The 14,879-nt window shown below is 49.5% G+C and overlaps 1 protein-coding gene across 1 annotated transcript in view; it reads right to left on the bottom strand.

Annotated features, from left to right (window-relative positions):
• The window catches only part of daam2 (dishevelled associated activator of morphogenesis 2), a 274,117-nt gene that overhangs the window by 105,125 nt on the left and 154,113 nt on the right, over positions 1-14,879 (bottom strand). Inside the window, 4 exon segments of the mRNA XM_055636342.1 lie at positions 1,544-1,647; positions 4,607-4,717; positions 5,971-6,304; positions 13,361-13,455. Coding sequence (XP_055492317.1) covers positions 1,544-1,647; positions 4,607-4,717; positions 5,971-6,304; positions 13,361-13,455 — 644 coding nt within the window.

The following is a 14,879-nucleotide window of genomic DNA, read 5'->3' as shown; positions in this document are numbered from 1 at the left end:
AAATGTCCACGAGAGCCCCGAGTACCTACGAGCGGCCATTACCGTAAATCTCCGAGTTCGAATCAGGGGAAACTCGGGAGAACTCTTGAATGAACTCGTACAGTGGGACAGAGCTATTACCATCTACCTCAATGGAGACCCTCGGACTATCTCTAATCAGACTTTACTGGACTTCATCTTGCCCTAGTACTAAACGTTATTCCCTTTATCCTGTATCTGTGCACTGTGGATGGCTTCATTGTAATCATGGATTGTCTTTCCACCAACTGGATAGCACGCAACAGACAAAAAGCTTTTCACCGTACCTCGGTACACATGGCAATAAACTAACCTCAACTATTCCGTCAAATCTTTCTTGACTTCTATTGCACAGATTCACCGCCTCAGGCTCAATCTATCGAAGAAGGGTCTCGACTCGAAACGCCACCTATTCCATTTCAGCAGAGATCCCGCCTGACCCGCTGAGTTACTCCGACACTTTGCGTCTATCCAAAGAAATTCCTCCCCTTTTCCATTCTGAAGGTACGTCCTTTTATTCTGAGGCTGTACCCTCTGGTCCTAGACTCTCCCATCGCTCCGCATCCACTATATCCAGACATTTTGTTATTCGGTAGCTTTCAATAAGATTTCCCCATCCCACTCCCTCCCGCCCCTCTCTCCCATCTTTCTTCCGCCCCCTGCCCCCCCGCACTTTACAATCACGCATGGTGGCGCTGCGGTAGAGTTGTTGCTCTACATCCCGACTACGGGTGCTGTCTGTACGGAGTTTGAACGTTCTCCCCGTGACACGCGTGGGTTTTCTCCGAGTTCTTCGGTTTTCTCCCAAACTCCAACGACGTACAGATTTGTAGGTTAATTGGCTAGGTGTGGATGTAAATTGTCCATAGTATGTGTAGGATAGTGTTAGTGTGTGGGGATCACTGGTCAGTCGGACTGAGTGGGCCGAAGGGCCTGTTTCCGCGCTGTATCTCTAAACTAACCTAAACTAAAAAGAAGGGTCTCGGCCCGAAATGTCACCTATCCATGTTCTCCAGAGCTGCTGCCTGACCCGCTGAGTTACCCCAGCACTCAGTGAAATGTCATCTATCCATGTTCTCCACAGATGCTGCCTGACCCGCTGAGTTACTCCAGCACCGTGTGAAACGTCACCTATCCATGTTCTCCACAGATGCTGCCTGACCCGCTGAGTTACCCCAGCACTCAGTGAAACATCACGTATCCATGTTCTCCACAGATGCTGCCTGACCCGCTGAGTTACTCCAGCACTCTGTGAAGCGTCACCTATGCATGTTGCCCACAGATGCTGCCTGACCCGCTGAGTTACTCCAGCACTCTGTGAAATGTCATCTATCCATGTTCTCCACAGATGCTGCCTGACCCGCTGAGTTACTCCAGCACCGTGTGAAACGTCACCTATCCATGTTCTCCACAGATGCTGCCTGACCCGCTGGGTTACTCCAGCACCGTGTGAAACGTCACCTATCCATGTTCTCCACAAATGCCGCCTGACCCGCTGGGTTACTCCAGCACTTTGCGCCATTACCTGTCTAATGTTGCATTCTCGTGGCTCCGCAACTTGTCGATTACGGGTTGAATTCCCAGCATGAGGAACTCATACCGCAGGTGCAGTCGGAATTCCAGGTTGTCCTGCAAGGAAGCAAAGACATCATTAAACTCAGGGACCCTGCTTTATCTAAAGCAGGGCAGCACAGTGGCGCAGCGGTCGAGTTGCTGCCTCACAGCTCCAGAGACCTGGGTTCCATCCCGACTACGGGTGCCGTCTGTGCGGAGTTTGCACGCTCTCCCCGTCACCTGCGTGGGTTTCCTCCGGGTGCGCCGGTTTCCTCCCACACCAAAAACTTGCGGGTTTGCAGGTTAAATGGCCTCTGTAAATTGTCCCTCGTGTGTAGGATAGAGCTTGTGTGGGGGCAATCGATGGATGGTGGTGTGGACTCAGTGGGCCGACGAAAGGCCTGTTTCCACACTGTATCTCCAACTAAAGACAACAATCCGTGAGTGCACCGCTGATGCCAGAAGTCCATCTGACTGGGGTTTAATTGCCAGATGTGTCTGCCTACACTTTCAAGCCCGTCTTTGCTAATTCCATCTCCACTGCTCACCGCACCATTTCTATCTGAGATTGCCAGTGGAAACGGATGAATGAGCAATTCCCTACTTTTGTGGTCAGCCGTAACGGGAGACCTCCTAGCAAACTGTGGATATTAGTGGATAGATTGGGTGAAAGGGTGAAGGAGGCAGAAGCGATTGGTGCATTTCAAAAGATCCTCAGTTAGAAGATGGTGAGTCTCCTAGTGAGAAGGTCTGTAGCTGGTGGGACTCCGTGAGAAGGTCTGTTGATGGTGAGTCTCCCAGTGAGATGTTTTGATGGTTGCATTCACAGAGAGATATATTGATGGTGAGTCTCCCAGTGGGATGTGTTTCTGGTGGGACTCACAGTGAGATGTGTTTATGGTGGGATTACAGAGAGAAGATATCATGTTCAAGTTCAAGTGAGTTTATTGTCATGTGTCCCTGATAGGACAATGAAATTCTTGCTTTGCTTCAGCACAACACAACATAGTAGGCATTGACTACAAAACAGATCAGTGTGTCCACATACCTTTATATAAATATATACACACATGAATAAATAAACTGATAAAGTGCAAATAACAGATAATGGGTTATTAATGTTCAGAGTTTTGTCCGAGCCAGGTTTAATAGCCTGATGGCTGTGGATAAGTAGCTATTCCTGAACCTGGTTGTTGCAGTCTTCAGGCTCCTGTACTTTCTACCTGAAGGTATCAGGGAGATGAGTGTGTGGCCAGGATGGTGTAGTTCTTTGATGATACAGCCAGCCTTTTGAGGCAGCGACTGCGATAAATCCACACGATGGAAGAAAGGTCAGATATGTTGATGGTGGGAGTCCTAGTGACATGTTTGGTTGGTTGGACTCTCAGTGTAATGTGTTTATCGTGCAACTCCCAGAAGATGAATTGATGGTGGGACTTCCAGTGAGAAGATGAATTGTTGGTGGGACCTCTGGTGAGAAGATGCAGTTATGGTGGACTCCCAGTGAGATGTGTCGTTGTCGGGACTTGCAGTGAGATGCATTGACGGTAGGACTTGTGGCAAAGGTACTGCACAAAATGAAACTAAGGCAAACTCCCGCATTTAGCAAGGATATCGATGATGAGGCTTACTATTACGAGAGAGCACATTTTGGTAAAATATTGTCTTAACAAACTATCAACATTCTGCAGACTTGCATGTGCTGGAATCTCGTGTAGGAAGCAAAGTGCTGGAGTCTCTCAGTGGGTCAGATAGTATTTGTGGGAAAGAACTGCAGATGCTGGTTGAAACTGAAGATAGACACAAAATGCTGGAGTCGCTCAGCGGGACAGGCAGCATCTCTGAAGAGAAGGAATGGATGAAGCTTCGGGTCGAGACCCCTTCTCGAGACCCAACCCAAAACGTCACCCATTCCTTCTACCCGGAGATGCTGCCTGTCCCGCTGAGTTACTCCAGCCTTTTGTGTCTATCTTCGGGTCAGATTGTATCAGATTGTGACCGGGCAGGCCATGCTTGGGACCTTTCTTTGGACCGATTGCAGTAGAAGGGGAACAAGGTGGAAGAGAGGGAGGGATATAGGTGGCAGGGCATGGGGGTGGGTGAAATGGGGGGTATATCGGAAAAATGGGTGCATGCCCAGGGTGGGGGCACAGCAAAGGGTGGAGGATAAGGGGAGTACGTCACCTAAATTTGGGGAGCTCAATGTTCATACCATGGGGTTGCAAGCTACCCAAGCAGAACGTCAGTCTGCGTGTGACCTCACTCAGGCAATGGAGGAGGCCCAAGACCGAAAGGTCAGTGTGAATATGGGAAGGAGGGGTTCAATGTTCATTGAAACATACAGAATAGTGAAAGGCTTGGATAGAGTGGATGTGTAGAGGATGTTTCCACTCGTGGGAGAGTCTAGGACTAGAGGGCACAGCCTCAGAATTAAAGGATGTTCATTTATGACGGAGATGAGGAGGGATTTCTTCAGTCAGAGGGTGGTGAATCTGTGGAATTCTTTGCCACAGAAGGCTGTGGAGGCCAAGTCAGTGGATATATTTAAGGCCGAGATAGATAGATTCTTGATACAGGTACAGGTTTTATCATTTAAAAACAAATTGGATAGGTATATGGACGGGAAAGGAATGGAGGGTTATGGTCTGAGGGCAGGTAGCTGGGACTAGGGGAAAATAAGTGTTCGGCACGGACTTGAAGGGCCGAGATGGCCTGTTTCCATGCTGTAATTGTTATATGGTTATATAGGTGTCAGGGGTTATGGGGAGAAGGCAGGAGAATGGGGTTTGGAGGGAGAGATAGATCAGCCATGATTGAATGGCGGAGTAGACTTGATGGGCTGAATGGCCTAATTCTACTATCACTTATGATCTGATGATGTTATGACCGCGTGCCTTTCTCGGTGGTGCCAGGCTCTCCTCTCTCTTTAGGTGAAGGGCTACGAAAGGTAGACTTTGAATTTTTTTGCCGGTTACCGCGATGAGGTGACGCAATACCTAGCGGCGGCAACGCTGGAGAGAGCACCACAACTTACCTCTCCAGCTCCGGCGTTCAGCACAGCGTTGATGAAGGACATGATGGCAGTTTTCAGGTGGACCTCATCTCTGTATCTTCCAGTGCTCTTGTCCAATTCGTTCAGCAACGTCTGCGGAGAAGAGGGAGTGGAAGGACTTTCAACAAGTGGTCAAGGGCTTAAATGCTTCTCATCTCTCCGAAAACTCTGCCTCCCACTCTCACTGTCTGCAAAGTAGCCACATGAGGAGTGACAAAGACACGAAGCAGGCTCCACCCCTTTGAGACTGTACTGACCCATCAAATGCTGGTTTTGCTATCTGCTATAATCCTATTTGATTCACTAACAACAAGTCCCCCAGACACCACACATCCATCCACGAGGGCCAGTTAACCTTTGGCAGCCCAGTGGTGCAGCTGGTAGAGCTACCGCATTACACAGCCAGAGACCCCGGTTCGATCCCGACCTCGGGTGCTGTCAGTCTCTGCGTGTGTGGAGTTTGCACGTTCTCCCTGTGACCCGCGTGGGTTTCCTCCGGATGCTCCAGCTTCCTACCACGTCCCAAAGACGTGCGGGTCTTGGGTTAATTGGCCCTCTGAATTGTGTAGGGAGTGGATGAGAACATGGAACTAGTGCAAATGAGAGATTGATGGCTGGCATGGGCTCGATGGGCCGAAGGGCCTGTTACAACGCTGTATCTCTGAATTTAGTTTAGTTTAAGTTTAAAGATACAGTATGGAAAGAGGCCCTTCAGCCCACAGAGTCCACGCTGACCCGTACATTAGTTCTATGTTATCCAGTTTTCACAATCTATACACAAGAGGCAATTTTACTGAATTGCCAATTGACTTCCAAACCTGTACATCTTTGGAGTGTGGGAGGAAACCGGAGCACCTGGAGGAAACCCACGCGGTCACAGGGAGAATGTACAGGAAGAAAAACCTACTCCTACACCTATTGTCTATCTTTCTGTGGTTCCTCAGCCCAACTGCATGACTGATGAAGACCCTGCTGCAATAGTTTGATGGCCTTTGTCACTTTAGTTTAGTTTAGAGACACAGCGCGGGTCCACACCGACCAGCGCTCCCCGCACATTAACATTATCCTACACACACTAGGGACAATTTTTACATTAACCAAGCCAATTAACCTACAAACCTGCACGTCTTTGGAGTGTGGGAGGAAACCGAAGATCTCGGAGAAGACCCACGGGGAGAGCGTACAAACTCCGCACAGACAGCACCCGTAGTCGGGATGGAACCCGGGTCTCTGGCGCTGCATTTTGCTGTAAGGCAGCAACTCTACCGCTGCGCCACCGTGACTGCCCAAACCGTCACTGCCTGCAGTAGCGCCCACTGTGGTGGCAGAGGAAGGGCGTGCGTTACCTGGAAGCGGGTTCTCTCCGAGGCATAGATCTGGTAGTGCAACATTGCCTGCAGTACTTTCTTGTGGCCCCCCGGCACCAGGCAGACGGCCCCCAGGATCTCCAGCACGGCGATCTTGGTCTTGACGTTCTCCGTCCGCAGGCTGTGCGAGATGACGTTGATGCTCTCCGGGTGGGCCAGCACGTGGGCCCGCCCCTGGGAGTTGTTCATCAGAGCCTTGATGCACCCTATAACGGATGTGTGAATGCGGCTCTCCAACGTGTCGTGGGCCATGCTCCTCAGGAAGTTCAGCAGGCACGTCAGCCCGTCCAGCTCGATAAACCTCGTCACGAACCTGCGGGTAGACAAGCGCGGCAGAGCTGCCGTGAAACCTCGCCCCCAATCTCCACCCCCCCCCCCCCCCCCCCCCGCCCCGCCCCCGCCCGCCTCCGCCCCCCCTCGCCACTTGGCAAGAATCATCCCAGAAACAACAAGTGGGTTAACATAAAATCAAAAGGAATAGGAGTAGAAAGGCCATTCGGCCCATCGGATCTACTCCGCCATTCAATCGTGGCTGATCTATCTCTCCCTCCAAACCCCCTTTCCTCCCCATAGCCTCTGACACCCGTACTAATCAAGAATCTATCTATCTCTGCCTTAAAGATACCTACTGACTTGGCCTCCACTGCCTTCAGTGGCAAATAGTTCCACAGATTCACCGCCCCCTGACTAAAGACATTTCTCCTCATCTCCTTTCGATGAGCTCCACCCTCTCCGGCGACTAAGGAAAACAGGTCTCCCTACTGCTCATCTAAGGACCTTCTACAGGGGCACCATCGAGAGTATATTGACCCCCGGCATCACTTCCTGGTTTGGGAGCTGCAAGGCTTATGAGCAAAACCAACTCAACAGGATAGTGAAGACAGCCAGTAGGATCATTGGTGCCCCACTCCCTTTCCTGTTGGAGATCTACCAGAAGCGGAGCATCAGCAGAGCCATCGCCATTATCAAGGACCCCTACCATCCATCACACCACATCTACTCCATTCTGCCATCTGGGAAGAGGTACAGGAGCATCAGCTGCAGAACCAGCAGGATGCTCCACAGCTTCTTCCCACAGGCAATAAGACTGGTTAACGGACTGTGTCCCCTCCCCATATATCATTCACCAACACATTCAACCTCACCCATACTTTGACAGCTAGGAACCTGTCAAACCAAAGCCACTGTCGGTCGGAATGTCTGTTTTTATTCTATTGTAAATTCTAGGCCTACTTTCTGTTTTTAGATATGGTCATTTTAATTTTTTTAAAGCTCTATGTATTTATCCTGTTTTTATTAACTACACTGAATGGAAACTGACCGAGAAAAGTTTTTTCGTTTCATCTGTGTATGCAAGTACTCTGTTAAAATTATATGAAATAAATACTGATACTGATACTGAAAGGAATATCCTTTAATTCTGAGGCTGCGACCTCTTGTCCTGGACTCTCCCACGAGTGGGACTACAAGCTGCACTGTTCTATGTTCCAATCAATTCCTCTCTAAATCTTCTGAACTCCAGCAGTGTATAAGATTATGAGAGGAATAGGTCGGGTGAATGCCCAGGAGTAAGGGAATCAAGAGCCAGAGGACATGGGTTTAAGGTGAGAGGGAAAAGATTTAATAGGAATCCGAGTGGCAACTTTTTCACACAAAGGGTGGTGGGTGTATGGAACAAGCTGCCAGAGGGTGGTCACGGTGGCACAGCGGTAGAGTTGCTGCCTTACAGCAAATGCAGCGCCGGAGACCCGGGTTCGATCCCGACTATGGCTGCTGTCTGTACGGAGTTTGCACGTTCTTCCCCTGACCTGTGTGAGTTTTCGCCGAGATCTTCGGTTTCCTCCCACACTCCAAAGACGTACAGGTTTGTAGGTTAATTGGCTTGGAATGAATGTAAAAATTGTCCCTAGTGTGTGTAGGATAGTGTTAATGTGCGGGGATCACTGGTCGGCGCGGACCCGGTGGGCTGAAGGGCCTGTTTCCGTGCTGTATCTCTAAACTAAAAGGAGGCAGTTGAGTCAGGTACAATCACAGCGTTTATGAAACATTTAGACAGGTACATGGATCATAGCAAAAGGATTTGAGTATAGGAGCAGGGAGGTTCTACAGCAGTTGTACAGGGTCTTGGTGAGACCACACCTGGAGTATTGCGTACAGTTTTGGTCTCCGAATCTGAGGAAAGACATTCTTGCCATAGAGGGAGTACAGAGAAGTTTCACCAGACTGATTCCTGGGATGTCAGGACTTTCATATGAAGAAAGACTGGATAGACTCGGTTTGTACTCGCTAGAATTTCGAAGATTGAGAGGGGATCTTATAGAAACTTACAAAATTCTTAAGGGGTTGGACAGGCTAGATGCAGGAAGATTGTTCCCGATGTTGGGGAAGTCCAGGACAAGGGGTCACAGCTTAAGGATAAGAGGGAAATCCTTTAAAACCGAGATGAGGAGAACTTTTTCACACAGAGAGTGGTGAATCTCTGGAACTCTCTGCCACAGAGGGTAGTTGAGGCCAGTTCCATTGGCTATATTTAAGAGGGAGTTAGATGTGGCCCTTGTGGCTAAGGGGATCAGAGGGTATGGAGAGAAGGCAGGTACGGGATACTGAGTTGGATGATCAGCCATGATCATATTGAATGGCGGTGCAGGCTCGAAGGGCCGAATGGCCTATCCTGCACCTAATTTCTATGATTCTATGATCAGATGTAGGTTTGGAGGGATATGGGCCAAATGCAAGCAGGTGGGACCAGTGTGGATAGGGCATGTTGGCCAGTGTGGGCAAGTTGGTCTGAAGGGCCAGTTTCCACACTGTATCACTCTATCACTATATGCAAACCCAGTTTGTCCAAACTTTCCTCCTAACACAACCTGCCCATTCTCCCTATTAGTCGGTAAATCTTTTCCGAGCTACTAACATTCTTCCTTGAACAAGGAGAGCAATTCAATAGGCAATACACAATAGGTGCAGGAGTAGGCCATTCGGCCCTTCGAGCCAGCACCGCCATTTAATGTGATCATGGCTGACCATCCCCAATCAGTACCCCGTTCCTGCCTTCTCCCCATATCCACTGACTGCTATTTTTAAGAGCCCTATCTAGCTCTCTCTTGAAAGTATCCAGAGAACCGGCCTCCACCGCCCTGTGAGGCAGAGAATTCCACAGACTCACCACTCTCTGTGAGAAAAAGTATTTCCTCGTCTCCGTTCTAAATGACTTACCCCTTATTCTTAAACTGTGGCCCCTGGTTCTGGTCTCCCCCAATTATCTAGAACACGTTTCGAACCTCTAGCGTGTCCAAACCATTAATAATCTTATAATGTTTCAATAAGATCCCCTCTGATCCTTCTAAACTCCAGAGTGTACAAGCCCAGCTGCTCAATTCTCTCATCATATGACAGTCCCGCCATCCCGGAAATTAACCTTGTAAACCTACGCTGCACTCCCTCAATAGCAAGAATGTCCTTCCTCAAATTACGGGATCAAAACTGCACACAATACACCAGGTGTGGTCTCACTAGGGCCCTGTACAACTACAGAAGGACCTTTTTGCTCCTATACTCAACTTCCCCGAGTATTGGAATCATGGCCACTGGTGGTGGCCCGTCGGCAACGACAATAGCAGATTGTGCAGTCACTTTTTCTAGTCCCCTCTCTTACTAGGGTGAACAGCGCTGCCCTGAGGAGGACTGCTCAGTTGCCTGGGATGCTGCCGAACTTCCTTGCTGTCCTGGTACAAAGAAGAGCGACCACGGGTCCATAGACCACCCACGTACAGGTTGGGAACCATGACTCCCAGTAGCTACCTGTCGCTTTGCTCCGAGCCCATCACCGCAGGACATTGTGCAGAGATGCGGGCTGCACAAAAACCTGTGGGTGAGTGAGTTTAAGGTGGAGAAGCTGTTTGTTGCTCTGTAACAGCCCCACCCTCTCGGCCGCAGAAGTCAGAGTCCAGTGGTACGAAAAACCGTCACAGCTGGAGACTTCTTGTCGTTTTTATGGCCCTGTCCCACTGTACGAGGTAATGCAAGAGCTCTCCCGAGTTTAAAAAAAAAATCGAACTCGTGGTAAGCACGGAGAATGTACGTAGCGGGTACGTCGGAGCTCGGGACGTCTCTTAGCGGCTCGTAACGCTAACGGCAGGTACTCGGGAAATGCGGTAAGCTCGGGAAGACTCGTGAAGATTTTTCAACATGTTGAAAAATGTCCACGAGAGCCCCGAGTACCGACGAGCGGCCATTACTGTAAATCTCTGAGTTCCAATCGGGGGAAACTTGGGAGAACTCTTGACATAGCTCGTACAGTGGGACAGGCCCATTAGTGCCCTGACCGGCTCTTCGCATTCCACAGCGTGTCCCTGCATCGCCTTGCCAGCCGTTGGTTCATAAAGATCTCTTCCATCTGGTCCTTCAAAGCAGACTCTCCATGAAGGATGCGCATGTCCCACAGGTTGCACTGGACTACATGGTACTGTAACGGGTATAACTTGGACCCAATAGCAGCACAGAATCAGGCAGGTATAATTGGTCATTAACTTTATTACGCTACCGTAACACAGAGTAGTAACACAGGAATGGGTACACCGTACTCACACAGAGGCTCAGGATTGAGCGAGGGTTCCGAAGAGGGGCAGGCAGGAGACGTAGTCGGGGTAGCGGAAGGTCCGGTAACCAGGAGATCCAACACACGATGCAAACAAACCAGCGAGGGACAGACGAAAGGAGAGTCGAAGCCAGGCAGGAAGTCGAGGAGCCGTTGCAGGGATACACCAAACAGCCCAGGAGAGAGGCAGACAGAAACCAGGAGGTACGGGACGAAGGCCGTGGTTGGGGACAGAAGGCTGAGGTGATATCCGGGAAAACGACAGGACGGAATGGTCAGGGGCAGGCAGGTTCGAATCCGTGTAGGCAGTCGGGAAACCGCTGGAGAGTCTTGCATGAAAGCTGAGAACAATCTGGCACTGTGTGAATGGTGAGGAGAGTCTATATACCAGGTTAATAGGTGATCAGAGGCAACTGAGTGCAACAGGTGAGGAGAGTTGGGCTGATGAGAGGGGAGTGGCAGGCGAGGAGAAGGAGGGGCCGGTGGAAAAGTAGTGGGAGGTGAAGTGGATGAGAATGAGGAGAGGGCAGACTGTGACAGGTACAGGTTGCAAGGCTACACCTTGACCTGACACTATGCACTGGTATTCAACAGTCTGGAAATATATATAATATTAATTGGTGGGGAAATTAGCTGAGCTCAGAAAGGTTAAACTAATCTCCTCTGCCTCTGCTCCACCACCACCACCCTGTCCCGTTTACTCTACCTATATAAGGTTGGCACAGTGGTGCAGTGGTAGAGTTACTGCCTCACAGCGCCAGAGACCCAGCTTCCATCCTGACTACGGGTGCAGTCTGTCGTGGGGTAGACTGACCCCCCTCCCCCCCCCAAACCCCACCCACACCTCTCCCCAAATCTTTGCACATCCCCTACATTTTGTTACACAAAAAAGCTGGAGAAACTCAGCGGGTGCAGCAGCATCTATGGAGCGAAGGAAATAGGCAACGTTTCGGGTTTTTTGTGTAACCTTCAATTCTCATGCATTTGCAGTTCCCTCTTAAACCCTACATTTTGTTGTCTCTGTACTGTACACTGCACAATGACAATAAAGGTGAATCTGAATCTGAATCTGAATCTTTCCACTCGTCACTTTAATACCATGTTTCATGTATTTTGTGCTTTATAACTGTTGGCTGGGCAATTTAACATCCTGGGATAAATAAAGGTCTATCATATTGTACCGTATCGTCTGTTCTCCCCGTGACCGCGTAGGGTTTTCTCCGGGAGCTCCGGTTTCCTCCCACACTCCAAAGACGTGCAGGTTTGAAGGTTAATTTGGCTTTGGTAAAAAGTGTAAATTGTCCCCAGTGTGTGTTGGACAGCGTTAATGAGCGGGGTGATCGCCGGTCGGCCCGGACTCGGTGAGCTGAAGGGCCTGTTTCGGCGCTACATCTCTAAAGTCCAGGCCCCAGTCCGGGATTGGTAAAGGGGCTCACCATTCCCGTGATGTATTAGTGAAAGTGAACGTTCGGAGGAGGAGATGAGCTTCCAGCATTAAAAGATTTTCGTAGAATTTTAAGTGAAGGGCCTGTCCCACTTACGTGATTTTTTTCGGCAACATGTCGGCACCCGTCATAGTCGCGGCTGGTCGCCGAAAATGTTCGACATGTTGAAAATACAGCGGCGACCAGTAAAAGGCACGACTCTTTGGGCGACTACTCATGAACAAACAGGCGTCACCCCGCGACATACGGTGGTGAGCAGTCGCTCAAAGAGTCGTACCTTTTTCTGGTCACCGCTGGATTTTCAACATTTTGAGCATTTCGGCGACCTGCTGCGACTATGGCGGGTGCCGGCAAGTTGCCAAAAAAATCACGTAAGTGGGACAGGGCCTTAAAAAACCTCAAGCGGGGGCAGAAACAATTTTTTTTTCCTAATGCTTTGCCGTGCTCCCACTGACATGAATAAACAATGACATGAATACGGCAGCTGCCAGTTTGAACAGCGTTAAGGCCAAAACGCTGCCATGATTAGTTATAAGGGGGAGCAGGGGTAACGGGATAGCATTGATTCAGCATCGATTTGGTTTTAGATTTTATCGTCTGAAAGATCCCAGTCAACTTGGACATCAATTCCCCTCCCACCACATACCCCATCACCTAGAAAAACACTTCCTTGTAGGAAGAATAACCTTCCGCCTGTTTATTGGCCATTTTAAAGAAGGATCGACACAAGTAGGTTGGGTGGAAAAAAATCAAGTGTTGCTTTAAGGTCCAAGGGGCAAAGTTTAGAGGAGATGTGCGAGGACAAGTTTTCTACACAGAGGATGGTGGGTGTCTGGAACGCACGGCCAGGGGTGGTGGTGGAGGCAGATATGATAGTGGCGTTGAAGAGGCTTTTGGATCGGCACGTGGATATGCAGGAAATGGAGGGATGCAGATCACGTGCAGACAAAGTACTGATGGTTTCATTTTTTATGTTTCATTTTGGAGACAGAGCGTGGAAACAGGACCTTCGACCCAACAAGTCCGCGCCGGCCAGCGATCATCCCTTACACTAGTTCCATGTTACGCCACTTTGGCATCCACTCCCTACACACCCAGGGACAATTTTACCAAAGCCAATTAACCTACAAACCCGCACGTCTTTGGAGTATGGGAGGAAACCGGAGCACCCGGAGAAAACCCACGCGGTCACAGGGAGAATGTACAAACTCTGTACAGACAGCACCCGTGGTTAGGATCGAACCCAGGTCTCCACAGTTGTGCCACCCCTTTATAAGCAGAAGAAACTGATTATAAATAAGCCGTGTGTCTCCCTCCGATATGGTACCTCATTGGCTGTGTCCTCAAGGCTGTCTTGAGCCCCTCCACAATTGTGTTCCTCATTTCCATCTCCTCTTCATCGAAAGCAAACACTGTCTGCATCTGCAAAAGAGACAAAAGCTGTAACCCGGGCCAGACTCCCCACCATCCACTCCATCTACACTTCACGCTGACTTGACAAAGCAGGCGACACAATCAAAGACTTGTCCCACCCCGGTCATTCCTTCTTCTCCCCGCTCCCGTCCGGCAGAAGGTACAGAAGCTTGAAAGCGCGCACCACCAGACTCAGGAACAGCTTCTTCCCCTCAGGTTTCTGAACGGTCCTTCCATAAGCTAGGGTACTGTCCAATTCACCTCTACCCCATTGCGGACATTGGACTTTGTCTCTGGAACTGGTGCATCTGCAGTTCTTTCCTACACACTTTCCCTGTAACTAATCCTCTCTAATCCAGGTAGCAATCTGTGCTGCACTCTTCTATCTGCTATGTTCCATGTACTATGATTTATGCATGTTCTATGTTTTTTGTTCAATGATCTAGTTTCTGTTGCATGTTCTATAATCCATGTTCTATCCCATGTTGATATTCTGTGATGTATGTTCAATGATCTATGACCAACATTCAATATTATGCAATCTATGCTCTCTGTTCTTCGAACCGGTATTCTGCGCGGCTCTGGCCAGCAGCGGCCTCTGCAGCCTGGCCTTTTTATTATTTGTGGTCTGTGATCTATAAGTGTGTGTTATTTTTATGTATAATCTGTGTGTCTGGGATCTGTGGGGGGGTCCTATCTGGGGGGAAACTTTTTGAATCTCTCTCTGCACTGGAGACCCGACCTTTTCTCTCGGGTCTCAGTCGTCGTTGAGGCCGCAACGAGCGGCCTCCAACAGGAAGACACCGGGATCTCTCGACTCACTGTTCTGCCGTCTCGGAGCTGGCCGACCTGAGTTCTGGAGGATCTATGATCTGCTGCTTCTGCTGATCTGCTGATCTGCTGCTGCTGCTGCTGATCTAGGCTCTCGATCTGTCTTCTCTGATCTATGGATCTGTCTTCCCTGATCTAAGATCTTTCTCTGATCTATAATCTGTGTTCTCTGATTTCTCCCGCTGTGAGTTCGGGGTCGAAGAGAGCTCCTGGAGCGGGGCCTGACACCACTGCCCCGCGCGGCTGGAATGGCTCTGATCTGCGAGCGATCTGTGTTTTCCAATCAATGATCTGTGTTCTCTCGCATCTACCCGGCTGTGTTCTTTAATGGCTATGATCAATCGCCATCTCTGCCGGGGCTATGACTTTGACTCTGACATCTATGGGGGGGGGAGAGTGCAGTGATCTATGTTTATTTGGCCTTCCATCACAGCTATGTGATGGATGTTATGTTAAATGTAATCTGTGTTCTCTGGGGTCTATTTGTGTGTAATGTATGGCTGCAGAAACGGCATTTCGTTTGGACCTCCAGGGGTCCAAATGACAATTAAATTGACTCTTGACTCTTGACTCTTCTACGTTTTTCTATTCTGTATTTATGA

Source organism: Leucoraja erinacea, chromosome 5 (assembly GCF_028641065.1).
Source record: "Leucoraja erinacea ecotype New England chromosome 5, Leri_hhj_1, whole genome shotgun sequence".
Classification (NCBI taxonomy): Eukaryota; Metazoa; Chordata; class Chondrichthyes; order Rajiformes; family Rajidae; genus Leucoraja; species Leucoraja erinaceus.
This window is presented reverse-complemented; position numbering and strand designations above follow the sequence as displayed.